Source organism: Callorhinchus milii, unplaced genomic scaffold, assembly GCF_018977255.1.
Source record: "Callorhinchus milii isolate IMCB2004 unplaced genomic scaffold, IMCB_Cmil_1.0 Scaffold20, whole genome shotgun sequence".
Classification (NCBI taxonomy): domain Eukaryota; kingdom Metazoa; phylum Chordata; class Chondrichthyes; order Chimaeriformes; family Callorhinchidae; genus Callorhinchus; species Callorhinchus milii.
In genome coordinates, this window is record NW_024704761.1 from 3346504 (window position 1) to 3373371 (window position 26868).

General features: G+C 40.3%; 2 protein-coding genes across 2 annotated transcripts; one reads left to right on the forward strand and one right to left on the reverse strand.

The window, feature by feature from the left end:
* Positions 1-1172: 1172 nt before the first annotated feature.
* LOC103175582 (ethanolamine-phosphate cytidylyltransferase) lies at positions 1173-21627 on the reverse strand. Its single transcript, XM_007888692.2, has 14 exons — positions 21568-21627; positions 21329-21421; positions 14763-14851; positions 13453-13614; positions 13150-13216; positions 12625-12709; positions 9758-9802; positions 6707-6845; positions 6517-6599; positions 5465-5542; positions 5254-5319; positions 4002-4067; positions 3156-3244; positions 1173-2775 (listed from the first exon to the last, which is right to left on the reverse strand). Exons 2-14 carry the CDS (start codon positions 21409-21411, stop codon positions 2655-2657), a joined length of 1173 nt encoding a protein of 390 aa, XP_007886883.1. The 5' UTR covers positions 21412-21421; positions 21568-21627; the 3' UTR covers positions 1173-2654.
* A 553-nt stretch (positions 21628-22180) lies between these two features.
* On the forward strand, positions 22181-26843 carry cenpx (centromere protein X). The gene is made up of 5 exons (XM_007888691.2): positions 22181-22237; positions 22935-22986; positions 23601-23654; positions 24903-24991; positions 26510-26843. Exons 1-5 carry the CDS (start codon positions 22205-22207, stop codon positions 26522-26524), a joined length of 243 nt encoding a protein of 80 aa, XP_007886882.1. The 5' UTR covers positions 22181-22204; the 3' UTR covers positions 26525-26843.
* Positions 26844-26868: the final 25 nt, after the last annotated feature.

Here is a 26868-nt window from a genome sequence, read left to right on the forward strand (position 1 = left end):
AGCGCTTTGAGACGTCTCAATGTTATGGCTCAACGTGATAAAGCGCTATATCAAATGCAAGGATTATTATTTTCTCGTTTGTTTGCTGACCGGAGTATTTAAGATAATGCTATTTGCCTTTGTATTGAAATAAAAGCCCGTGTTACATTTACTCACTTGTGATACTAAGCGGCCAAAACATTTTTTACTGTAAAGGTATTTTTTAGATAATTCTTTGGGAGTTTGAAGGTTCTAGAGCACTGAATAGTCCGTGATGTTTGTGTAAAATTACACTTTCACCCTTCACCTAATGCTGTACTTATTCCCTCGGAAATAAACAGAAAATACTGGAAATGCACAGCTGATCAAACACTTTCACCTCCGGGTCAGAAGGTTGTTGCTCCACAAAAGGACTTTGCAACCTGCTGGAATGTGAACTCAGTCCCACAAACATAAAATGAAAACCAATTTTTTCTTAAAATCTCAGACTGTTGGTCCAGATGCCGGGATAAACACCCCTTCTCTTTTCCAAATTCTGCCATGGGATCTTTAACATCCATCTGACCACGCAAACAGAAACACTTCTTAACATCTCGCCCTGAAGGATGGCGCTTGCTGTGCATTGAAGTGCAAGTCTAAGACAGGAAGGAAGCTCAAAGTCTCGAGATGGACCTTGAACACATACCCGAGGCAAACGCACAACCAACTGAGCCAGTGGAAAGATGGTAAGTTATTTGATAAAATATTTTAAATATAGTTAATCCCGTCGGCAAGATTGCACAAAATGGCAGACTCTCTCCGGGACTATTTTGACATGGGGCTGAGTGCACAAGGAAAATAACCTGACCTAACAGAATGTTCTCACTGAGAAGCAAACATCTGGTTCTGGTTTGCAGTAATTTATGGGTAAAGGCCGACTTAGAGGAACACTTCTCAGAACTTCAATGCCATACTTAACCCCACCCAAACCTGTGGTAACCCACAGGCCTTTAAGGCACAACCAAAAGCCATCAAGATAGATAGCCAAATGCAGCTGCACTGTGAAGCACTATCACTTCAGGGCAGTTAGCATAGGTCATTGCATCTTCACCTTGCACAATGAACCTTGCATTCTCTATATGTACGTGGAATACACAATTATAAATTTAAAGTGTGAATATCATTATTTTGAAGTCATAAAATCATACATATCACACAAGATGCTTTTTTGTTTTAATTGTTTCACCAGCATACATCGCACAACATACATTTACTTAACATTTGGACAGAAAGTTCAAAAGTTATTTATAGACCAGTTTAGGACATCCATTCATTAAAACGGCACACAAACAGCAAAACGTTTTTTATGAGAATTACAATTTACAAACTGAACAGTTTAAAAGGAGGTCATGGTCGCTGTATCCATTTTTAAAAAGCAATGCTACAGCCTATTGTACGCTAAAAGCTAACAGATAAAAACACACCATGCACGCACAGTGCTCTCCAGAACCAGCGAGGAAACAAATAATGGAAGTACAAGTCATTTCTGAGGTGAAATCAGCAAAGGTCTGTCTCAGAGGCGTTAAAAAGATCGGTTTAATTGTCAAACAACGATAATCACTGCCACTGACATGATAATGAATCACCACCAAGAACAATAAGGATGCACAATAAAAAGGTTTTAAGGAATTTTGAAATACAAAAAATTTGCCAAACCTATAATTTTCATTATACGATGCCCCTCAAAAGTCTTCAGAATTTGCTCCAAGTTTCTTTGCCGCCCTCCCTCCCAACCCCCAGTGTAGTGGAAGAATAGGTTTAACATGCTACCCTGCATACATGCTGGCTTTTATTTTTTTTTAAACATTGATTCAGATTTCACTTGCAAACCGTTTGAGATCACATCAACTGTGCATAATGGTGACAGTAACTCGACACTGGGACCTTCAATATTGTACACTCCCAGAGAATAAATTCCGAACACACACTGCACCCAGGGATTGTAGTAAAAAAGAGTTTGAAATGAAATGCCTCAACTTTCCATTCAGCTACATTGTGGAGGAGAGAACAAAATGGAATTTGGCTCATAATTTTATGGGTCTAGAGAACAACAAGGGGTGAGTCAATTGCCTTCCAGACCAGGATAAAATAAAATCATGTTTCACTATCTGAGGACCAGTTAAAGTCTAAAATTTAGAAAACACCAACAACGCTTGTATTTTAATTGTTGATCTTAAAAAAAATCTTTAAATAGAAATAAGCATGATATATATATTTATATTATATATATAAAATCCATTTTCTGCAAAAACATAAGATATTTGAATAGTCTACAGTGTTAGACTTTCTCCAAGTCAACAGAACAAGAATAAATAGAATTTATAACTAATTTAAATTACACATAGAACGGATTTGTTTTTACAGCGCGGGACTCTATAATCACAGTTATTTGGATATTTACAAGTAATTTGGTTTAGTACATGCAAAGTCTTTAGAATGCCCTTCAGTGCACATCATTTTAGCGGTTAGAACTATTAAAAAGTATTCATATTTTGTCAAGTAAAATGCATTGTAAAGTTAAAATGCCAAAACACGGTAAACCTTAAAAACCGAGTGTTAAAGAAAGTGTTTGTAAAATGTAGTGTGTTGGTGTAAACAAACATCACAAGTGGATATTTCAGTTTTGTCAGAAAAGTCTATTCATTGCTGCCCTCATCAGGGACATCTTCCTTCAGCTGTTCGTTCCTCTTCCTGACGGCCTGGATAGCCGCCAGCTCCTTCGCTTCCTTCTTCTGATTCCTCGCTTCAAACAGCAGCCTTCAATGACAACAGAAAGGAAGATTGTTTTTTACAATGGGAACAAAAAAGAACACCGAACAAAAACAAATGTACTGCTGCAGAAATTAATTCTTAATGCATTTCTCAAACACAGGTGACGAATGCATTAAGAAAGCAAGTTGAAAAGAGAAGCCTTAAAGCTGCCAACAGGAAAATGCCACTCTGCAAACCAACATTTCTAATAGGTTTCATCAGCGAGCTACCAGGTATCTTGATCAACTGAGAAACATTTCAGCTATCGCTTTCATACCACAACCTTCTTCACAAGACATCGCTGGCTTAAAGCCAGTGATATTACAGAGTGATCCCAATGTATCTGGTGTTGCAACATAGTAGGAAAAGACTCTGCCCTCACTCACCTGTTCTTGATTATTCTTTGAACAATGTGATCTGTAGTGAGCTCATTGCCACTGTGGATGGTTTTGAAGATGTTGCGTTGCTTGGCTTCCTGAGGTCAGAAATGAAAGGGTATTACAACAGGGATGGAATTCTAAACCAGACTCAGTGGCTCATCAAACTTAAGCACCACGGCAATTTTTGCTGGATTTGTCAGGAAAGCTGCCTTGCAGATGGCTGGAGCTCGCTGTTATCTCAGTTACTTGGAGAAGAGCACTGTGCATGAGCAATTCTTCAGATGGCGCCAAGTTTTAACATACAACAGACAATGCTGCTGAAGTAGGTGTGTAGTATAAACGATGCAGCGTTCGCCTGACTCTTCACCAATTCCTTTTCACAGTGTGACTAACTTTATAGCAAATCCTGTGAAGTGGTTGGAGACGTTGTCCTGATGTGAAAGGCATAATCAAATGCAAGGATGATTGTTTACTGCAAAGTAATTAAAAGTTCTGGCCGTCTGGAACTCCAAAGTCACTTGGCTTTGCAACCTCTTCCCCCTTCAATTGTGTCTGGTCAACATCTATAAATGTCCTTTACCCCTTCTCTGTGCTAATGACTGCATTTGTCCAATGCTTTGAGATGTGAAAAACACTCTGAAAATGGAAACCATCAGTTCACAGTGAAGACTACATACAGGCAAACATGCACCACCTGCAAACAGCCCGAACTTACTTGCATTGCAGCCAAGTGGATCACAAAAAAGGTAATTATTTCAGAGAATGTTGGATGGAGTGCAGGAGGCTTTATTTTAGGGAATGAAACTCATGAATTAATTAGCTCATATTAGAGATCAGATTGTTCCAACTTACTGCATAAGGGTCAGCACCATCCTTATCCACCATTACTTCAGTCTTTCCATGACAGACAAGGTCAACCTTGAGAGAAAACAATAGCTTGGTCAATGCAGTAATTAGTCACTAGTGCAATCTAACAGCTGGAATGTCTTCGGATTTCACTTCGCAAACAGTTCTTACAGGTCATTCATCACCTTGGATTAAATAAATGAATAAATAGCAGCCGAGTTTTGATCCGATTTGCCTCTTCAAGGTCACGTCCACCAATCTTCACTTAGCCTTCTTCTCCCCCACTAAAGACATTCAAGACATCCCCAAATCCTCAAACACGTCTGTTTAGTAAATTAATGCACAAGCGGATTGAGTACTCACACAGACTAACTACAAGATAATGGCAAAAACAACTAGTCCATGAGGCTAGACATTTTCAAACTAGAGGATGGAGTTGGGGCTGAATGTCTCAGTGGGTTTAGTAAACTGTGCTCTCAGTCCTTGGACGTGGCCTGGAACCCAGCCCAGACAGATGGGATGAGTCTTTCAGCTCATACTGTGCTTAAGGGACTCATTAACCTTGGGCGCTTGAAGTCCATTTCCATCAGAGCACCAAGCTGCCTTCATGTTTCATGCTGTGGGAACAAGCCCCAGAAACTCAATTTGCTGCTGATAGAGTGCTCAACACTGGGTTTAAGCAAATAGGAAATACCAGGGGAGCTCTGCATTGCCCGTTACCTGGAGTGTACCTCATGTCGTCACTCGGTGCAAAGCAGAAACACTTTTCCATTCTCCAGTACTGTTAATCCATCATCCCGATAAGCAGAAATACACACAAAAGAAAAAAGCTGTTTTGTAAAGCTGTTTCCAGCTGCAGCTTTGCTACAGTACTTGCTTCACAATTGTTTTCATAAAACACCCCATCATGAAATGATTATTGCAGAACTGAAGAAATATCCTGCTTTTTCCTTTCAATAACTCATTCTGGTTGTGGTTCCACCGACATCAGCCACCTCCAAATGGCCGTTCTTTACATCGGCAGCAAATATCAGGGGGCCTTGTTACTGGGGAAGTCAAGTCTTACATCAAGTGTTGAATCTTAACCACCCTGTCCACATTATTATTTTAACCACATTACCAGTCAGCTGATTGTTTCACTTGAACGGGGCTATAGAACTAGTGGGTTCAATTACATCATTGTTTAACAAGTTGGAACGAAGATGGGCCATGATTTGCTTTACTTAACAAATAAGATTTCCATTTCAGACAATCCTACCTTGAAGTGGTCCAGTAAGTCTGCAGTCACAGAATACGGTGCTCCTATCACTACCTCCGACACATACTGGTGGGGGGGGAAAAAATATTTTTTATTGGCAGGAGATTAAAAAAATCCAAATATGTAAGCAATTGATCTGACTAAATTTTCAGAGCGATTACAAATCTGATGTCTAAATTCTGGGATTATTTTAAAATGACATTGCACTCACTCTGCAGGCTAACACACTGAGTGTCCTCTCGTGGATATTCATGATTGGGTAATTCTTCCCCTTGTATCGGTTCACCTCCTACAAGAGGAAAAAAGGCCTTGAATAAAAAATACCAGAGCTTAGAAGGCACAAGACAAGCTGATCCAAGCACTAATCCATCTAGCAGAATGTAACCGATTGTGTTAGCTGGACTCCCGCCTCTCCATGGGATGCAATCATGTGATCAGCACACACTTCCGTGTGACCCAGCAAACAGACGAGCTGACACACACACAAACAAATTAAATACTAGATACGGCCATTGTTTCAACAAAATCTGCATATTTTAAATGGTTCATACTCAGTTATTTAAAAACAGTTGAGTGAATGGCTCAGCGGGTATACACAACAGTGAACCTGCTCTTCATCCGTAAACATTCGGTAGTTTGCAAACATTGCTTTGTTTCTGCTGTCTACATATGCAGCAGTATGCACTCACTGTATTGTTAAGAGGCACAGTCATTGATAGTAGGGTAGAGTACACTCTGCAGTGTGTTCAGGAGTCAGAGCAGGATTCATTTGTTTAAAGGAAGGAAATTGCATTACTGGATGGTGCTGTTGTCATCACTCAAACCTTATTTAAAAAAGCTAAGAGGCATTTGATGTTGTTGATGATATCCTTTCCACGGTCTAAATACAATAAGGCTTTCACGCCAGGAGGACATTTCGAACAACTTAAAGGTCAGCTTTTGAGTTTGCTCATTCCATCACTAGTATTCTTCCAATTCTAATCCAATTTTTCTGCCCAATATACCGAAAGAAATAATAAAAAAAGCTGTTAAAAGAGTATTGGTTTTGCAATCATGCAGTTGTTTTAAGAGAGCACAACTATGCTGCAGCTAGCTGCTAGAGTTTGACACAATATTCCTACTAACAGTGAGAATAGAAGCACAACTGTAAATTATCCTGACAAGAAAAAAAGTTTTCTAGGAGAAATTAATTCTGGCTTTTACAGATAAAGGTGACAGGAATGTATAGACAGACCACGGGTAAGTGGTGTAAGCTGTGCCCACCTGGTCAAAGTGCAGACCAACAATGACATATGGTCTCTGTGCCATGTTGTACACACTTTCCAGAAAGTCGACATGACCAATATCTTGAAAAATTGTAAAGGAATTGAACATTGGTCAGAGCTTTGTGCTCCGACTAGACACGGTTTTGCAGTGACTAAGTGGAACAATCGATCAGTATGAATAAGGATACGGAACAAATCAAAAGCCCCGGCCACGTAGATGATCGTGTCATTCGGTTGAGGCTCTTTCCCAGAAGCAAATTGAATTATTTTTTGTGACGTCTGCAAGAACTGAGACACTCCAGTCCATGGGCTGTGACCTTTTGGCCCCTTTAAGGAAAAAAGGAAAACAGATTTACTTTGAACACTTCCATTAAATTAATGCGTTCTACAACATTGCCCTTTTTCTAATAGATTTGTTAAGTGTGTATATATAAAACACACATTAAATTGTTCATCTGGGCTAGACACCTGTGCCCCCGCCCAACACGAAGGCTGGCAAAACTGGTCTTTATCATGTAAGGAACAACAATTTAGATAAGTGTAGTTTGTTTGACTGGACACAGATAACGCCCTTATCAACAATCAGAACGTTTTGTACTTACAGAAAATATCCTGGCTGCCAACTAAAATTGTAATTCAATTCTAGTCAAAAGTCAGCACTTAAAAAAAATACTGTCAACACAAGGAGCACTTTCACTTTACAAGCACCTGTATGGTACTTAAGCCGAGCACAAGTCCTTCTCCACAAATATGCATGCAATAATACATCGATGTTAATAGGTGTTAGCCTCAGCTAAGTACCGTGCATTTCCACTTTCAGGAAACGTTTGTTAAAGAATTTATAGCAAAATTAAAATGACCCACAGTTTTTGAAAGTCCCAGGAAGAGAGGCTAGAGCCCCCCCACCCCATACCAGGACAGGCCAGAGACGGGCTCTGTGCACCCTCCTCCAGGAGGGCTGGTTGGAATACAGTGTTTAATAGCTATAAGCCTGTGCAGTTGCTTGCCTCCCTTTTCTTCACAGCTTATACTTAAGTTATAACTCCGAATGTATCAGAGGGAGAATGCCCAAGTGTCCAAATGACACAAAGTTGTGTAAGAAAGAAGGACGTTCAGAAAGAGCTGCTAGTATTTAGCAACTGGTAAGTAGTGCACAATCCTGAAAAGAAGCAATATGTAATTAATGTTACAATTAACAAGCGATTACAGAAACAAAGGGAATATTCATCGTGTGAAGTGCAGAGGGAAGAGATTTTGTGCCAGGAGACCACATGGTGTGGCAGCAATGGTTAGAACAAGTGAGGTGTTGAAGTGGGTTAGTAAATATCTCGCATGTTTGGACTCAGACAAATGCTTTAGATGGTACAATACAGCAATGTGGAAGTATAAGGCAGATTTGTTGGACAAATGCAGACTCAAAGTTGAGTTCTGTACAGATTGGGAAATGCACACAAGCAATTCTGCTCATTGGTCTCCAAATATCGGAGATATATATTAAATTAGAACAGAACTGCTGGATGGTGGAGCTCGCATCTGAATTCCATTATATTTCAACATTTGTCTTTCTCGTGTGAAAGCCCTCATCTGATACGAGCAGAAAAGTGCCACCTGGATGTGAATTTGGCAGGATTACATTGGACGCTCAAGGGTCTGTGTGCACAAAAACTGCTTTGTTGCAATCTGACATATTAAGAGTGTTGAGTACATTGCTCGCTGCAGCCACATTTGCTTTAACCATTGCAATGACGGTGCCGCTCTTTAAATTGGTAAACTATGGAAGCAGCCAAGCTTATGGGGAAATAATATGAAACAATATGGTATATGGTGACAAGAATTGGGCTGTTGATGGTGGATCAATCCGCGATTGGGACCTTGCAATGAGGGGAAAGGGGAGGATGGGACGGGAGCAAGCCCGCATCCGACCACTCAGTAGTGTACTAACACTAAGATATTCGATGGCAGACAACTTATTGTTGCAACATTTTTTGATACAGAAATACACGTTACGGATGGCAAAGCAAATTCATCTCGCCGGGAAATGTGACTTGTGTAAAGCTTGCCACTGAATTGTCGTGCCAGAGGGCTGCATGTACAGAATTTAATTGCACACTTCATAACTGACAGATCTTAGTGCAAGTTATGGCTCAGAAAATGAATATAATTTGCTAAGTATTTAAACAAAACCCCAGACGCACGTTGTCAGATGCTCAGAGGAAACAATCCAATAGCACCACCTTGTGGAGGAATCTAATCAGGATCAAGAATCGGTCATTAAACTTGGGATTAACCTTTTTCGCCCAACAGAAATAAGTTGGTCGGATAAAGGTTTAGAAACGAAACAAAATGTTAATATTAGGGTTTTATGGCCGGCTTTGATTTGGGGGCAAAAACCCCCAGAACATCCAAAAAATCAAATTTGAAATGCATCTTCAAGGCAGCTGTAAGCGATTTTCGGTCAAAAAAAGCAAAAGGGAGGAAGAGTATAACATCCTCTCCAAACTAAATAGCTGATCTGTGACACGCAAATAATAATCCTTGCATTTAAAGGGCCATATTAGGTGTTTCTCCCTAAATATTTAAAATTAACATTCTGAACACCGAAGCGTATGTAATTTGCAAACCTGTTTCAAACATAGAAGTAATTTAGGAGCAACACAAATTATTTTTTCAAACCGGTTTGGGCTGATTTTGTCATCACTAAATTACAATCTAACCATTGTGCCTAAGCCCTTTCCTGCAGAATTACTGGAATATTTCCCTTTCCCCTAGTAGTAACCCGGGGAAAATTCAACAAATATTACACATTCCTTGACACCAACCTTTCCAGCCTCCCACAGATTCAAATTTTAAATATGGGCAGCATTGCCAAATGTACCAAACAGACTGTTCAGCAACAATGAATCAGTCAGATTAAACTTAAATAACTGAACAGGACTTGAGCATGCCTGCATTTTACTTTTAATTTGTGCTAGTTTGCTGTAAAGATCAATTTCTCATAAGCATCTTCACGGTATAACGGTCATTTTGCTGATATCTTTCAAAGCTTCTCCTGTAAGAGGAGAATGTGCTCCACAGTTCTCAGCAGGTGGACTGTTGCTCACTCATACAAAAGGAAATTTAAAGGGGAGAAAAACAAAGGAGTAACTGAAAGCTATAATCCAAGCAGTTAGCATTCAGTAACATGCGCCACAAACTGAAAGGAGGCATACAGGGAAAAAGGAGAGAAACTGAAATTATACCTTGCCAAAGTTGTCAGTGTGCTGCTGGTAGTCTGAATTTTTTTCCTGCAGAGAGGTTGAGGGGAAAAATAATTTAAACAATCACTGTATAATCTTGCGTGCCAAAACAAGATGAACCCAAATCTTTTTCAATTGCATCACATAGGAATAGGTGATATTTATTTGCATCCGTCCATCTCTGCATTTTTTGCACTGCAGAATGTGAAGATTTGAAACTTCTGATTGACTTACCCTTTTAAGAGGCATTGCTGATAATTTTATTCATTAAACAAAACACAGGCATTTTTCACTTGCACTTAAAAAAAAACACCTGAAGAATATGCTGTAAATTAATAATTTGTCAACAAAGGAAAAAAATCCCCAGTTGTAAATAGATATTTTAACCAGAATATGTAATGTCCCTTAAAATATAAGCCAATCATAAATCCCTCCTAATCTTAACATTCTTTATGTGGATTTAAAGCTAAATCGTCCTCCAGAACAGTTACAACTGACAATAGCACCAATCACCACTGCAGCACACATTTATACCTCTCAATAAAAAGACAGGTCAATTAAAATGGCAATTCTTATAAAATACGGGGAGTAAAAGGTCTCGTGACAAAATAAGATTATATCTAACAATTCTGGATCAAATACTGAACACTTCTAGACTTCGCAACTTTTCAATAATGTCCAAGCCGACACTCTCAAAAATGTAACATACAACAAGGACCCAATTATAATTTAAGATCCAGATTGGCATAAATCTGAATTTGTGCCAACTGAACTCACAAAAACTTCACAAAACACCACATCATTAAGATCATACAATGATCTTTTCCAGTGCAATTGCGTGGGCAGTAACAATGAAGGCAATGTACAATCAGGTTTGCATATCCATTGATGGGGGGAGAATCTTCGGACAAGAAAGAATTTGTCTGGATTGAAACACAGATAATGAGCTCGGAGTAATGCTCAAAGCAAACCCCTCGAAATAAATGAATCTCTGCACTTGTTGAATAAGATGTGGAACATTCAGAAACAGATGGTTCTATTTCACAAAGTTTATTTCCCTTCTTAATTGAAAAACTTTGCTCATTAGAATCTCTGCAAAGAAACAGTTGCAATTTGCTGTGCATCAGAATTAGGCATTTGTCTCAAACAGTACTACTTTGTATTTATTAGATCTGCAATACATATCAGCCATATTCAGATTTAATCCTGGCCTCCCTCTCTACTAGTTACCTCCCACTTAACGTAGGTAAAAGCATTCTGGCGACAATTTGACTGCTGACTGAAATGAAAATATACCCAAGTTTATATGTGTAGCTTTAGAAATGAACTAAATTAGCATTGAAAGAGGGAAGGACTCAAACTCTGCCCAGGCTGACGGAATGCAAGTCTGCACTGTAAATTAGCTGCAATCGTACGGTATAAAGTGAGATATTTGTGGGCTTGGGCTCCCAGCTCAGATAACTGCCTTCAATTAATTACTAACACGGCAAATTGGCAATCAGCCTCAAAAATATCACATGACTGAGGGTGTGGGATGCGTCAGAGTTATCACATGATGATTGGTGTAGGTTGTGGAAAAGGTCAAAGCTGGTGGTAATATTCCAGGTTGGAATTAGTCAGAGGGAGTGTGGCTCTGCTTTGAATGTGCTGGAAATGCTGATACCGACATGCTTCAGCCCGAACGTGTCCTATTAGCAGAAAATCCTTCATTTTGAGCACAGCATCAAGAGGTAGTACTGAATCAGTTACTACAAAAGTTAGCAAGATATAACTTGGGCAAGCCAAAAATTGCTCCCCAAAACAGGTTATGGAAACATTTTCATTCTGTGTTGCACAAGTAGGTAAGAGGCACTGTTATAGGTCTGAAAATCATGTATCTCACATTTCTAAGTCAATACAATTTTACTACGCATCCACGAAGATAATCTGCACTGAGAGTTTTGCTGTGAACTCTAGACTGGGCTGGCAGCAACTGAACTGATAATTCAGCAGATAAGGCCAAGAAAGTATGAGATGGAATCCAGTACACAAATGCAAGATATCTTACTGCTTCCTAATTTATCTGTGTAAGCCAAGAGGATGTTAGTATAGGAGAAATTATCTTTCTTTTCCCCTCCCCCTGCTTGAAGATGCTGACTCTTGCTGGAGTATGGTTCCAATAGACAGCAGTCACTCTTGGGTAGCTCATCCAAATAACCAGGCTGACTATTCCCTTATTCTAGCCAGTGGCATAGAGGCAAACTGTAGCAATACTGTAGCTGGCGGAGATCAGCTAAAATTACTTTTATATTACATATCCAGCAGTTCAGATTCTGGTCCCGCTGGGTTCGTTCACTGCATGTTCTTTGGCTGGGAGGCTGGGGTTGTACTTGTAGCACAACGACATCACGTAAAGTTACTTTCACAATCACAGCTTCCAGAAAAGTATAGGGGAACCAGGGAGATGCAGTTGAATATCAAGCGACTGCTTCCAGTCCTTTTCCTTTTTTGTTGTTGTTGTTGTTATTGGCAGTGATCTTAAAACTACACATTTAAAGGTTTTTCATGGGCAAAAATCACCTTGTCCTGTTGCTTCAGGGCTGCAGTTTCTCATTCCAGAGACATAAACAACTCACTGTGAACTCAGTCTCCAAGGAGGGTCTAGTGCAAGTATTAGGATATTGGAGCACTTTACAATTCCAGGCTGCCTTCAAAGGTGAGCTTGCCACTTCAGGCAAACTTATCATTAGGGTTGGAGGAAAGCTTATTTTTCTTATTTTCAACAGATAAAATAAACATCTCGCATTGAGGAAGATAGAAAAAAACACAACTGCAAATGAATCAAGACATCTTCTTAACAAATTAAAATATTGTTAAATGATTGTACTTACGATGTTGCTATGATGAGCCTTTGTCATCAAAAGCATTCGGCCAACCAAGTCAGTGGTGGAAACCCCCTGTGTACGTTTACATTCCCTGAAATGAATTAAAACATTGAACGTCAACGCTGTTCAGGTTCAGTTAAAATAGGTGGCTCAGCTAATGTCCGCTGCAAATCCAAGCAGCGGAACAAGAAAGGTGGACATCTTAGCTGTGAAAGGTCTAAAAAGAAATCAATTTTCACAGTGTCCAACTTTTGACTATTCAGATTTTACATCCATGTAGTATCGCAATAACTTTCATAAGACAGATCACGATCTCGTAATAAAAATGTTATTGCACTGTTTTTTGGCCTTCTTCTCTACTCCTGAAGGCAGTCTCTGGAAATGCCCTGGATTGCTGAAATTACCCTTCCCTCTCCCGAGGATAAGGATAATGGGATCGCTTGCGGAAATTGTCTAGGTCCGCAAGCAAGAACCTTTAGTCTGTTTGGCTCAACTGCGCCCCATTTAAGCCTGAAGTAATATTAAGGTCACCTGTATCTCCCTGCTGTCTTTACTTCTTCATAAGTATCTTTTCCATCAGCTGTCAAAGTAATATCATCTACAAAAACAAAAATGCCAAAAGAAAATGATAAAAAATGCCATCTGGATTGTGAGATTGTTTCAATTAAAGTTCATTGAGAGTCCATAATCGGATATACATTATGACCATGATCCAGTTTTGAATGAATAAAGAAGCTATTCTTCAATCTACATTACCTTCACATTTTCTGGGGGTCAGCTGGGTGTCTGACACATGCGGAAACCCATCACCATGTTAAACTTCACATAACGTACCTCCGTGGACACAAAAATCACAGTTGTATTTGTCCAGTGTTTCCAATGTTGTTACGTATGGTGCTCCCTCAATAACCTCATCAACCCACTTGATAGCACGGACCATCTTGTAACGCTCTTCCTGAGTAAACACAGGTGGGCCTTTGTGCTTGGCTATTTCTTCTAAGAACAGATGAAAAGGCTTCATTTATTATGGTTTGACTCCAGTATTTGTTGGTTAATATAGGAGAAAAGAAAACTCCTGTTATGATCACCAGGTGTGTTCTATTTCTGGTATTTCTGCTATTAAATGCATGTTTATCATTCTGTAAAGGTCACCTTCAGGAATTGTGCTATTCTAAATTGAACTATGAATGTGCTTCATAACAAGTTTCTTGAAATAAAGAGTTAAATGAATTGCTTTTTTTCTCAAGGGCCAAGTGACAGATTTGAATCCACTGTAGACACAATGTGAAACACAAACAGTGTCTTATTAACAAGGCATCCTTCTTGATAACGCCAACTGCCAAGGTCTGTCCAGATTAAATATTTATTTAAAGGCCTGTTATCACTTTGTCAGGGAGGCTGTATCCAGGGACATGCTACAAAGTACTGCATAAACACACAATGGCAATACTTTACGTTTAAAATGTATGTTGCAATGAAGCAATGACAGTACATGATTCAGGAAATCACCTTGCCTCCTTTGATTAAAAAAATATATTTTTCACAACTTTATCCTTTAAAATAAGCTTCCACTTCTGTTCCATTGGTGATGCAAGTCAAATTGACCTATGTAGAGTGCTAACCTGCTTTAGACAAAGTCAAAATAAAAGATGGTCATGTTCAAATCAATGATGCAGCCCAGTACATTTCATTGCTGCAGAATTGGCCTCAAAAGTCAACTTTCCACAAGTACAATCTAGACAATGGTACCTGGAAAAAGCAGGAAACTGAAGTGAAACTTCAAAGTTAAAAATTTAGCAATTTATAATGGCCAAAAAGTAAAGTTAAAAGAAAAAATAAGGGGGGAGCAGAGTGTAAGCATAGATAATGTTTTTGAAGTTGTTGACTTAGATTTGAAATTCCTGTATCATTTTTACTTTCATTAGAATGGGTTAAGTTTAAAATAACAGTAAAAACTTGCATTTGAGTAGATTTATTATCAGTAGTATTTTCCAGAGACAGTCCACTTGGCCCTCATAGGGGGAAAAAAAGCAATTTGTGTGCAACCAATGAATTTAACTGTTAATTTCAAGAGACCTGTTACGAGACACATCAACAGTTCAATTTACAAAAGCTCAATTCACAATACAGTATTTGTTACTTACCATCTGTGTGCACTCCCACAATGAGATAATCACCCATGGAACGTGCCTGCCTAAGCTGGTTCGAGTGACCATAATGGACCATATCATAGCTGAAAAATAAGAACCAATTGCTATAAAATTCAATATTTCCATTTCAAAAATATAAATGATTTTCAGCAATCACACTGACATACTGAACATTGTGTTTTATCTGGTTGAATCTGCAGATTTCTCCATGAATTCCTCAGTTTGCAAAAATCTCTGGGAGTGGGAGTAATCTTTTTGAAACCTTCAAAATAGAATGCTAATTCTACTCCTGTATTGTAGCCTTTCTCTCTCAAAGTCCAGCTGAGAATGATATAACAGTTTAATAGGATTTTCAAAAGACATTTGTTAAAATACCACACGCAGGGCTCATGGAATTAAGTAATTTAAACTCAAGTAAGCAAAGGTAAATGGTAAACGTAAGAGGGAGAGTGCATACTAGAATTAAACAGTGGCTTACACTGCATCCGTAGGCATTAATGCTATTTAGAAACAATGTAGATATGGTGATCTTGAGGAATATTACAGAATTTGTTCAAGGATAACAAGCTTCAAACATACACATATTTGAATATAAGTATATTTATAAATATAAGCTACATAAATTTATAATATATAAATATATTTATATATTTGTTTTGCCCACAAATATACAGTCATTTCACTTTACATCATATTTGGTGAAGCGCTTTGAGGAGTCTCGAAGATGTAAAAAAATCACTATCAAATGCAAGGATTATTATTTATATTATAAGCCACATATAATGAGAGACTGACAAAATTTTCAAAGAAATCTGTACCAGTTAGCTAAATCAAATTAGGCAGTTTATTGTGAATGAATTTGAACCATTGCAAACTTGGAAGAGAAGTATGAAGCATGTACAAAGGGCAAAGATACAAAAGGAAAGGGATTTGGGCATCATTTGTGATCATTCACAGAAACAGTGTACTCAATGAAAGACAGTTATTGACATAGTCAATCAATACCAGGATAGCATTTTGAGAGTATTTGATTCTAAATTGTGAGAAAGGTTATTCTAACTTTGAATAGACCATAATAGGACCACATTTGGAACACGGGGTAATATTTTGAGTATCTTAACAAGAGAGCATGAATTAATTGATTTCAAAGAGAAACGGAATGTTTCTCTGGCTTTAGTATCTCAAGTTATGAAAGTTAAAAAACTTTCAATTTCTAACTTTGCAAAAACTGGCAAACTTACAATATGATGGGTTAATCTAATACCACAGAGAATATAAAATCAAGTAAACAGTAACAAAAAACAATGTCTGCAAGGTAGATTCATTGGAAAATAAAGGAAGCCATAATCCAGACCTTTAAATTGCTGAAGGAAACAAAATAATTTTAAACAGCGCATTTAATTTAGATTGCAAATGAAAAACCAGAGAAGATACAAAATTAACATTTTTCCCCCATCCTAATTACTGAAATTGCACAAGAGGTACATTAATCCAAGTGAATCATCTTTCCTCAATGCTCGTTCTTCTTAAACTTGATGAATCTCCTGAGAAACCTTGCAATAAAATGTTGTGCAATTTGGTTTCCTTATCCACATCACCTCAATATAATTTTTTTCTCTCTTTCATTGTGGGATAATTGAACATGTGAGATAGTTAAGCAATCAAAATACTTATGAAATATTTGCCAATAGGCTTCATAGCACTAGTCACACAACAAAATCTCTCGTCTTCCTTCCTCTTCAATAATGAAAAGTTCCTTTGCCTTACTGCTGATATCCATCATTCTCATGGCATTAGGGAAATGACGATGATTAAAGAGAAAACACACAAATATAAATCCTTAGTACTATTAGTACTTAATTCACCCCCAAAATACTACAGCTCAATCATGAAAAACAGATAAAGTCTTCACAAAATTGTGTCTGGAGTATGGATGGGGCATGATCAAAATTTGTTCATATAGTTAAGCTTTCATTGCTTTCAGTTTTCATTCCTCTCTGAATGGGAGTTCAAATTAAAGACAAGCTGTATAAAATACTTGAAACAAAGGTCAACACAAATATTTTCAAGTTATGACAACAATGTCTCAGTCCAAAAGTCCAATCAGGATTTTCCTACATGTTGGATCAACAAGTGGCACCAATTAACAATAGGAATTTGTTCCAATCCTGGATTTGAGCCAATCTAAATCATGATTAGTACCCAAACAATTTGCTGTGCAGTTTTCCATCTTTTATACTTAACAATTAAATGCTTAAAATGATGGCAAGATGGATTTACAAATTCTACCAAGAGTAATAGGGTTGACTCAGCTCATATCCATTTTGCTTTATACCAATGTGACATACATATATACTGTATATATTACATATATGAGAACAATGCAAAAATCTTATTTTAACTTTCTGTGGAGACATAACAGCAACACAGTACCTTTTTACATATTTTGTATGTAAATCTTAATAAACTCAAGGAGGACCATACCTTGAACGTCCTTTCTAATCAAACAATACTAAATGATTGCATTTTGAAACGCACTTAATAATAATAATCCTTGCATTGAATATAGTGCTTTTCGCATCTTCTAAACGTCTCAAAGCGCTTTACAGAATAGACTGTAAAGTGAATTGACTGTATATTTGTGGGCGAAATGCGGCAGCAAATGGGGCACAGCTGTGTCCCACAAACAGTCGTGGATTGAAGCGACTAATTTATAATTGTTTTTTCTCTTGAGGGATTATTATCAGGCGTGTGGAGTAAGGAAACTTGCCCAAGGCTTCACCCTGTCGGGAATCGAACCCAGGTCTCTAGCTTGCAAAACGAGTGCTCTAATCACTGAGCTACAGGACTCCACTTGAATCGAGTTTACATGGAAGCTTCAAATGTGGTTCAGTGGCTTGATTACAAGTAACTTTATCTGACCTTAGAAAGCAGAATGGAGACGTCTATTTGTGGAAAGTTATATCACACAGACAAATGATAAATTATGAATGAAAGAAAAACTAGATAGTGGCAAAATAAATGTTCCTCTTTTACTAAACTCCTTTCAACATATTCCTCATATAGGCTATAAAAATGACACCCAATCAAATGGATGAAGACTCAAGATCTTTATAAGCTAGCACCAAAATAACTTCTCAAGCAGTCCAACTTATTTTTGGATCATTGCTCCACCTTAGTCATGATCCAGGTAGAACTTGATTCCATCTGTCTCAAGGCAAATAAACTGTGTGCTTTTCCAGTTTATATGACTATAAAGTGAAAGATAATTATGCTAATAACTTCAATCAACTAAGCACCAAACAGAAATGCTAACATATAGTCCTGCCCAAATCCTAAGGGACAAGCGTACCTTAATTGGTAGGCAACTATGGTAGGGGATGTAAAACTACTTCACTCCTAAGTAAATTCAAATTTTTAGGTGTTAAATGAGCTGCATTTCAGTGAAGGCTGGGTAGGAACGAAGGGAGGGAACAGTGTGTCTGGAAACTAGACTTTGAACAATAAAGTCATCATTTTTATGATATTTATTGAACAATTTCCTGAAATGTTTTATTGCTTAACAGTGTTATCAGGTGAGAGAAAAACACTATGTTGAAACAAGTGAATACAACACATTCCATTTCAGTTGCTTACATAGATTTTTGACATTGAATTTTGAGCATGAACTGTCTGCTTAGAAATATGGTTACAATTGTTAATGCTTTTGTATGAACGCAAAGCACACTGACAACAGTCACCTACACCAACAGTTGCTCCAAGCAAATAGATTTAAAAATAGTTATGTATAATGTATATTGTTTCAATTTTCTGAAGTTATTAGTCCTGACAAGGTAATCTAATCACAGGGTTTAGCATACGGTTGTAAACCATTCAAACTTTGCTCCTGTGGATTGACATGTCACCTGAACTCTGCTTGTTACAGTCTTAATCATACTTATGCATTCACTCTTATGGATTATTCTGCTATCTTCAAATGTACCAACACCTATGAGTCATGCCAAAATACTGTGGATTCAAAGGATCAATTTGGTTTAAGGAACAGATTTTGAGGAGGTTTGTACAACTGGTGCATAAGATATCTTTCTGACTTTTCAAAAATTCGCAGGTGAACCATCAGACCATTTTTATATTTTAATGTTATTGTCTGTCCAATAAGACAGCCTGCTCTTCAAAAATAATCTTGTGCAAGGGACCTTTGACAGTTTTTCTCATTAGAGACATTTAGTTGTTTATAATCGAAAACACAATTTCATTTAAGATACTTTGGAGGTCAACTTTTGCAAACTAGGAACAAACTGTCTATTTATATACATCATTCTGAGCTATTTTACTGCCAACCCTTCACAAGTTGGCTCTTGTAATTTATAGAATTATTAGGTTTTATGTCCATAAAATGTCATATTTCATAAAATGAAATGTCCATTTCTACAAGAGATAGTTTGATACATCACTGTTACATATAGGGCTCTAATATCCATGATGAAACTACATTTCATTTTTCTCTTATGTAGTGAAAATGTAATTAATCAATGTTAAAAACATTCACCTTTCAACTTACCTTCAGTATTACAATATATAATGAATGCATGGTCAGCTTTTATCTCATTTTATCAATCTCAGATACTTTAAACAACAAAAAAAGCCATACAAGGTAAAATTTCCAATTAATGCTACTTTGAGGCTAGGTAAAATTATAAGGGAATGCTTTTTTGAAGCTGATCTAGGAAGATCAATATCTGACACTTTAGCTGTGCTTTGAGATACCAGATCATAATGCGACATTCCTGTTGACACTGTACAAGTGATTCTTTCAGATTATGATACCATAGGAGTTGGAAGATGAAACATTCTACTATACTAGATGTTTAAATATGACACTTGTAATATTAAAATGTGCAGCAAGAGCTTTCCAGTAAATTATAAATGTCTAACAAACTAAAACAATATATAAATGCCTTTTACCAATGAATGTCTCAAAAGATGAATAATTGAGGATGTTGACCAAAAGCACCATCAAAGAGATGTTTTCAACAACAACTTTCATTTATATAGCACCCTTCAATTAGGAGAAAGAAAGTGAAACAAAATGTTTTGCAACAGAACTCAAGGAGGCAGGAGCAATAGTTGATGAAGGTTCATTAGCAAAATATTTCTTCCGAATATCTGCATTTAAATTACTGTTTGTATTTGGCATTTCACAGTAGGCATGTGAAGCACTTTGAGGCGTCCTTTCAACATGAAAACACCTAACACCCTACCCGTTCCCTCCGCTCAGCCGGCTCTGGCCTGCTCCACATTCCCCCGACTCACCCGCCCCTCACTGGTGGGGGAGCCTTCAGCCACTCTGCCCCCAATCTCTGGAATTCCATCCCCCAGTCACTCTGCCTCACCCCCTCCTTAGCCTCCTTCAAGTCCCGTCTCAAGACCTTCCTCTTCGACCATGCCATCGGCAATCCCCCTTCCCCTCCCCAACCCCAGCTCGAGTCTGAAATGCTGTACTCTGTCCAGCGCCTTGGGACGTCCTCCCGACGTGAAAGGCGCTATTACAAATGTAATCTCGTTGTTGCTGTGGTGGAAGTGAGAAATAACAACCTTTACACTTGCAAAAGTACAATCCTGTTTTTTTTGGCAGTGTCTCATTTTAACTGGTATAATCTCATGCAGCAACACGCACTTTCGCCGTTAGCCACATCGTTGCTCCGTCTGGTGAAACCACATTTTTACCATCACTGCCATTGCAAAACCTGTTTGGACCACGGTAACGTTTACAAGGTCGTTCTGGATGACGAAGATCCGTTTGATCTCACCCTTATTGCGCAAAGCAAAATGCCAAACCCACTTGGTTGGGTTTGATATGTGCGCCCTGTGAAGTCCCAAGATAGATGCTGACCTTCTTTCAGCACTTTAAACAGGAGTAACTCGCGGGATCGCTCAGCACTGATCAGCATCCAACAACCGGAGGGGGGGGGATTCAATTTGACACCCAAATCGGGGAGGCTGTCATCCTGTTGCCAGGGGTGACCGACAGGGGCTGGAGACTTGGGGGCCGGAATTTGCAGTTTCTGCACGAGTGCATGTTCTTTTTGGGGGAAATTTGAATGTTTCACGCTAAAATAACCTCCTATCCGACAGGCAAAGGAGGAAGCGATTTGTACTCATGTCAGGTAGGACATGTTTGCATTCACCTCACACACACCACATACACACACGCGTTACGCCCGCAAAATACACAGTCAGTTCACTTTACGGTCCATCCAGTCGAGCGCTTGTTGAGGAGTCTCAACGACGTGATAGGACACGATTTATTAGATCAAATGCAAGGAGTATCATCACACCGTTATTATTATTATTGTGATTATTAATAATAAACCCGAGAGATGAAGGCTTGGCTGACGCCTTTTGCGTGAAGGAAGAGCCGTGGGGGGAGTCTCGGCGTCTCCCTCTCCTTCCCCCGCTCTCCCAAGTCCCTCATTCCCTCTCCGGCCTGCGGGAGAGGCTCTCAACCGCGGCACATCCCTCCCTCCCTCCCCGCCCGCCCGCCCGGTGGGACAACTCACCAGCCATCGCACCAGACCCGCACCACCCGCTTCCTTTTCTCGGGCGAGCCGCAGTCGTAAGAGCCGACGCCGTTCTTGATCATCGCGGTGGCGCTGTCAGGAGCACACGGGCGTTTCGGTTAGAAAGGTTACAACCGATCGGTGTCGTACGTACGAACACGAACGAACGCAGGGCCGGCGTCGCGCGCGCGCGCGTCTCTTCCCCCCCACCCCGCGCTACCGCCGCCGCCGCCACTCACTGGCTCGCTCTCCGCGCGAGCTCTGCCGCCGAGCGCCGTGGAATGTGCTGGAAACGACCGGCCACCGCGGCTCGCGGCCAATCAGAGCTCGGCGCGTCGCACCTGCGCCCCGCCCCCTCGCTTCTCCCCCCCCTCTCCGCGCGACCACAACAGGAAATGACGTCAGAGGCGGACGGGGCGGGACGTCGACACAACCGATTGAAAACGGCGGGACAGCGTAACGTTGAGTCGTCTCACACCCCCCGCACCGCGTCGCTATATATCAAAATATATAATTCCCTCCCCCCCCCCTCTTCTATTCCCGGAACCCATACCAGGCTAAGCAAAGCCCGATAATGCTGATAAATAGGAGCAATAGTCGAGCGAAGGACGTGTCCGGGGGGCGCCCGGCGAACTTCACAAGGCCCCGGCGGCGTTTGTTCGTCACGTGGTGATGCCGCCGCCCCTTCCCCCCCCGCCCCCCGTGGTGACGTCGGGCGGGCGGACGGGCGATTGGCGGCGCGACTGACCTATCAGCGCGCTCGCTTCGGCGTCACGTGAGTTACCGGTCCAATCGGCTCGGAGTGGGCGGGATCACTGCGCCCGCGCGCTCCCGCCCGCCCACCCCCGGGCCAGTGGCGGGGGAGGGACAGCGAGAATGGAGAGAGAACAGGGCGCCAGATTCAAGCGAGTGAGTTGCCGCTCTGGTGCCGCCGCTCCAGACGCTTTAACATTACAGTCGTAACGGAACTGACACTGCCATTCACCCTTCACGTCATGGAGACGCCTCAAGGCGCTTCGCAGAATATACCGTAAAGTGAACCGACTGTGTACTTTTGTGTGAGCAATAGGTGTCAGTCAGGTCCGGCCCTCTCTCCTCTCCTCTGAGCTGAGTCGGAAGGTCTTGCGTTCAAGCCTCCACGTTAACGCTTGGGAGGCGCACCGTCTAAAGTGCCGCTCCAATGCAGGGCTGGGGGCGGGCGGGCGGTGCACTGTCACAGGTGCCCTCCTTCAGATGAGGGGTTAAACCGAAGTCCTGACTGCCTGTTCAGGCGGAATTTAAAGATCCCTCGGCACTGTTTGAAAAGAAAAGGGGGGTTTCTCTCCCAGTGTCCCGGCCAACAATCCCCCAAATAGAATTGGTCTTGCCGTTTGTGGGACATTGCTGTGTGCAAACCGTCGTGTTGCGCCCACAAAATACACAGTCAATCTAATTTCCGGTGTATGCTGTGAAGTGCTTTGAGATGTCTCGGACAATGTGATAAGGCACTATCAAAGACGAGGATTAATGATTGTTTCTGTTTGTTACAAGATTCACTCAGCCATGTCTTGCTGAGATGATGCACTTGCAGAGGGTAAGGCTAACTGTGCTGTGTTATCTGTTTCAGGAGCTGATAAACAAACTGCTTCACTTCTATTTTAAAGATCCCAAAACCAAAAGTAAGGGTTGCATGAGAACCAGTACAGTATTCTCAGTTGAAATGTACAGATCTAACAGCCAATTTGTCTATTGCAGGTTTTACTAGTAGTTGCATAATTCACTCAGTTGTAAGATCTGAGTAATCTGAATATCTGTTTATAAGGTACTTCATCCTCTCCCAAGCGTCACTAAATTCTAAGATGAGTTGATTTATTCTGTGTTGATTACGTAGACTGTAGTGAGATATTGTCAGGCAGTCCTCTTCCACATAAGGTGTGTAATCCATCAGCTCATTCAAACCTGGAGGAGCAAGGCCTGCGAGAGATCATGCTCCCTGTAAACTATTACCCTGTGGAATTAATAAAAAAGCTTTTGTTTTTTCTGCTCTCTGGGACTATGTCCGAAAAAGGTTTTGATTTGCTTTTCTTTCCTTTAACACTCTCTTTAAAATCAATCGATTAACATCCTAATACCGGCCCCAGTCCCCTCCTCCCACTTTGCTCAATGATTCACACTGTCGCTGCGAAACACATTGAGACCTTAACCGACATGTAAGTGCAAGTTGTCCTGTTTCATGAAGAAGGCAATCTGCAGTATCATACTAACACAATACTACTTTTCTATTTGTTTGCAGTTAACAGCGACGCTGTCCTTATTATGTCTGAAATGCTGAAAATCTTTGTCGTAGGTAAGCATTGTTTGAGTCGCCTCAAAGCAGTCTTGAGAGGCTACATGCCTCCTCCTTTCAGTATTCAGCGCCTTGGGATGTCCTGATGTATACAAATGCGCTATACAAATGCAATTTGTTGTTCCTTTTTGAGCTGAGGACTGACAGTGTGTTCCAGCATTGGCTGGGATGGGAATGGCTTTCATACAGAGTATCAACTGCACAATACAGGACAACAAACTATGATATTTTTACACAAGTTGATATGTGGCTAATTGAAGGCGAGGTGAAGCTTGTACTTCAGCATCACCTACTGGCTGTCAGAGGCTATGCATTGCCAGGAAAGCTTACCAGGAAATACCTTTTTGAACATAGAATGATAAAGATGGTTGCAGCACAGAAACAGGCCATTGGGACCAACCAACTTGATGTTGTAATGGGAAGAGAGGAGGGTGGGTATTCTGGAACTATGAGCTGAAATGGACTGAAGGGCCTTCTTTATCCGAGCTTGTGATCCATGTGACTGTGTAAGTTCAAGTGAGTTCCAGTCCAAGCCAGGTTGCACGTTTGCACCCATAATCGGCCATCTGTGCAGTTGTGAAAGCGTGCGTTTCGGTAGTCGGATGCAACGCAGCACTTCCGAGTGACCAGATAAAGAGCTGGAACCAGAATTAAAAACATCTCATTATTCAGTGCAAATATGAGGTCTACATGTTACAGACTGTTACAGGGGGAATGTTACATTGTGGCTGTTTCATCAATAATATTTAAAAAGCTTAACCAGTTCTCCAAAATGTGGATAGCTTCTACCATGTATGAGCCAAGCTGAGCATCCCAACCTGACATTTCGTCCCATTTGGTTTGTTCGTACTGAGTCCAAAGAACAGTTTCCCCGAAATCAAGATTAAATGGAAGTCCCAGCTTGGGCACAGGCTTCTTGAGTTATCTGAAGAGAGTTGCCACTCTTGCATTGTAAATAATCCTTAAAGAAAAGTCACTCAATCCACTACTGTTTATGGGACACTGCTGTGCACCAATTGGCTGCCACGTTTCGCCCACTTTTCAATATATCTGTGAAGCACTTTGAGACGTCTCAACAAGGGGACAAAGCGCAATATCACGTGCAAGGATTATTATCACTATTAAAATGACTGACTGCTCCAGTTTGGGAAAAGGGGGAGGTGGAGGAGAATTTCCACCTCATTCAAAAGGACGGGCAAACCAAGACACTATTGGTGCTAATTCTTTGTTCTTATACAAAATCACCAGAGGCAGCAGTAAGAGCATGCAAACAAGCAACAACCGAGGATTTGGAATGCGTGGACATTGAACATTTTGAGAAGATCTTACCCCAACTGGTAGGTAACACTGAATCCCGAGACTTGCCCAGAGGGAGATGGGCAAATGCAGTCACTTTTGCGCGCTGCATTTTGCTAGATGAGCAGCCCTGTAAACAACACAACACTGCTTGTCTCTCAGTACGTGGTTACATTTTAAGTGCACACTTATCAGGGCAGCCAGTGCTACTGGCATAGATCATAATTAGCAAACATTTATTTCCTGTGTGACAGTTAAAATCAGACACTCAGTCTCAAAACATCCCATTAGATACCACAGCATTACACAAAAGTGCCTGAGCACGCTTTCACCACGGTACAGCAGAAATATTTTCAGGCTTTAAAAATAAAACATTTCCAGAGTAAATACTTCACTAAGTATTTCCCACCAATATCCAATGACGCAGAGACAGGATGAATTGGGATGTTCAAAAGGGAATAGACACTTAAGAAGTAAGAGTGTCAAGTGGTTATGTAGAAAATGAAGGGAAATAGCATTAACAGTTGCCTTGGTGTAAGAAGCTGGAGGAAAGGCTCGATGGCTGAATGGCCTCTTTCCTGTTACCCCAAGTTAGGCCGATTAGCGGAGTTAATAGAAACATTTGTTTTGGTGTAAAGATAGAAAAATGTAGAGTCAGGCGTTTACGACCCGAGTCACTATCTGTGGTATCACACGTCTGGTTTGATAACTGACAGAAAACTGCTGAAGGACCTTTGGTTTGTGTGTTGCTCAGGAGAGTGGTCTTATGACCACATGGTGGCAGCAGATATCCAGTTTGCTGGCGTCTTGCATTAGGTACATAAAGGCAGCCCACGTTTATCACAACAACTTGCACTTATATAACGTCCTCTACGCAGGAATAGCGTCTCAGAGCGCTTAAGAGTGGCGGAGCCTGACTCTGAGCCAGGGGGAGGTGGAAGCACGGTCGAAGAGGAAAGTTTTCAGGCAGAGAGAGGGTGCAAGATGGAGGGATTGACGGAGAGCGTTCCAGAGTTTTGGGGCGTAGTGGCTGAAACTATGTCCTCCGATGGTGGGGCGGAGGGTGTGAGGGACGAACAGGATGCCGGTGCCAGTTGAGAGGAGGTGCCGAGTGGTGGATTGGGGAGTGAGGAGGTAGGGAGGTGCCAGCGAGTATATGCCCATACTTAGACTTCTGTCCAAAACTTGTATTATTATTGGATTAACATGGATCCAGTACTTGTTTTATTGTATCCAATCTAATAACTCAGTGGTTATGGAGTTATTAGAATGAGGCAGCATTCATTGGCTATTTACGATTTGGACAATTGATCCATGAGGTAGAGCAGATATAGATTTAAATTCCACAATTGGAACGTTGCTTTATGTTAGCGATATTTGTTATGTCCATGATATATGCCCACACTTAGATTCTGTCCAAAACTGAAGCAATAATTCTCGGCACAGAATTGGTGTGAACTGTTGTTTTACTGAATCGCACATAATCGCAGGAGATAGGTTAATGCCAGGCTCTGGACGCATTTGGAATTCTATGAAACTTTTCCTCTTATTCTCTACAGCTTTTGGATTTCTAGGACGCTTTCGAATAGATGCTGCCTTTAAGCTCCTGCTCATCAAAAGTTAACATTAAAAGAATGGATTTGCAGAGAAACATGCTCAAATGGTTAGCCACCTGCAAGCGAATCCTCCTCCTAACTGCCTAAAGTCTGCTTGTTCATATTGTTTATATTGTTAGTATTTAAATACTTCACATTGTGCATGTTTTCATTGTAACTTTTTGTTACAGCAAATGTATTAATTATTTCTGTATATTTAACAAAAGGACATATGTTTTGACTGTAAATTTAATTGAACATTTGAAATAAACCTTTTGTAGATTTCTGGGAGCATCAACTGAATGAAAGCTGGTCAAGTGTGA

Excerpts from the sequence above, each read along its gene's own strand:
- LOC103175582 (XM_007888692.2), bottom strand. The coding sequence starts at position 21,411 with ATGATCAAGAACGGCGTCGGCTCTTACGACTGCGGCTCGCCCGAGAAA. Across the intron at positions 3,245-4,001 it reads ATGGTGCTGACCCTTATGCA|GAAGCCAAGCAACGCAACAT; the intron begins GTAAGTTGGAAC and ends TTCTGACCTCAG. Across the intron at positions 2,776-3,155 it reads CAAAGAATAATCAAGAACAG|GCTGCTGTTTGAAGCGAGGA; the intron begins GTGAGTGAGGGC and ends TTGTCATTGAAG.
- cenpx (XM_007888691.2), top strand. The coding sequence starts at position 22,205 with ATGGAGAGAGAACAGGGCGCCAGATTCAAGCGA. Across the intron at positions 22,987-23,600 it reads TAAAGATCCCAAAACCAAAA|TTAACAGCGACGCTGTCCTT; the intron begins GTAAGGGTTGCA and ends ATTTGTTTGCAG. Across the intron at positions 23,655-24,902 it reads GCTGAAAATCTTTGTCGTAG|AGGCAGCAGTAAGAGCATGC; the intron begins GTAAGCATTGTT and ends CAAAATCACCAG.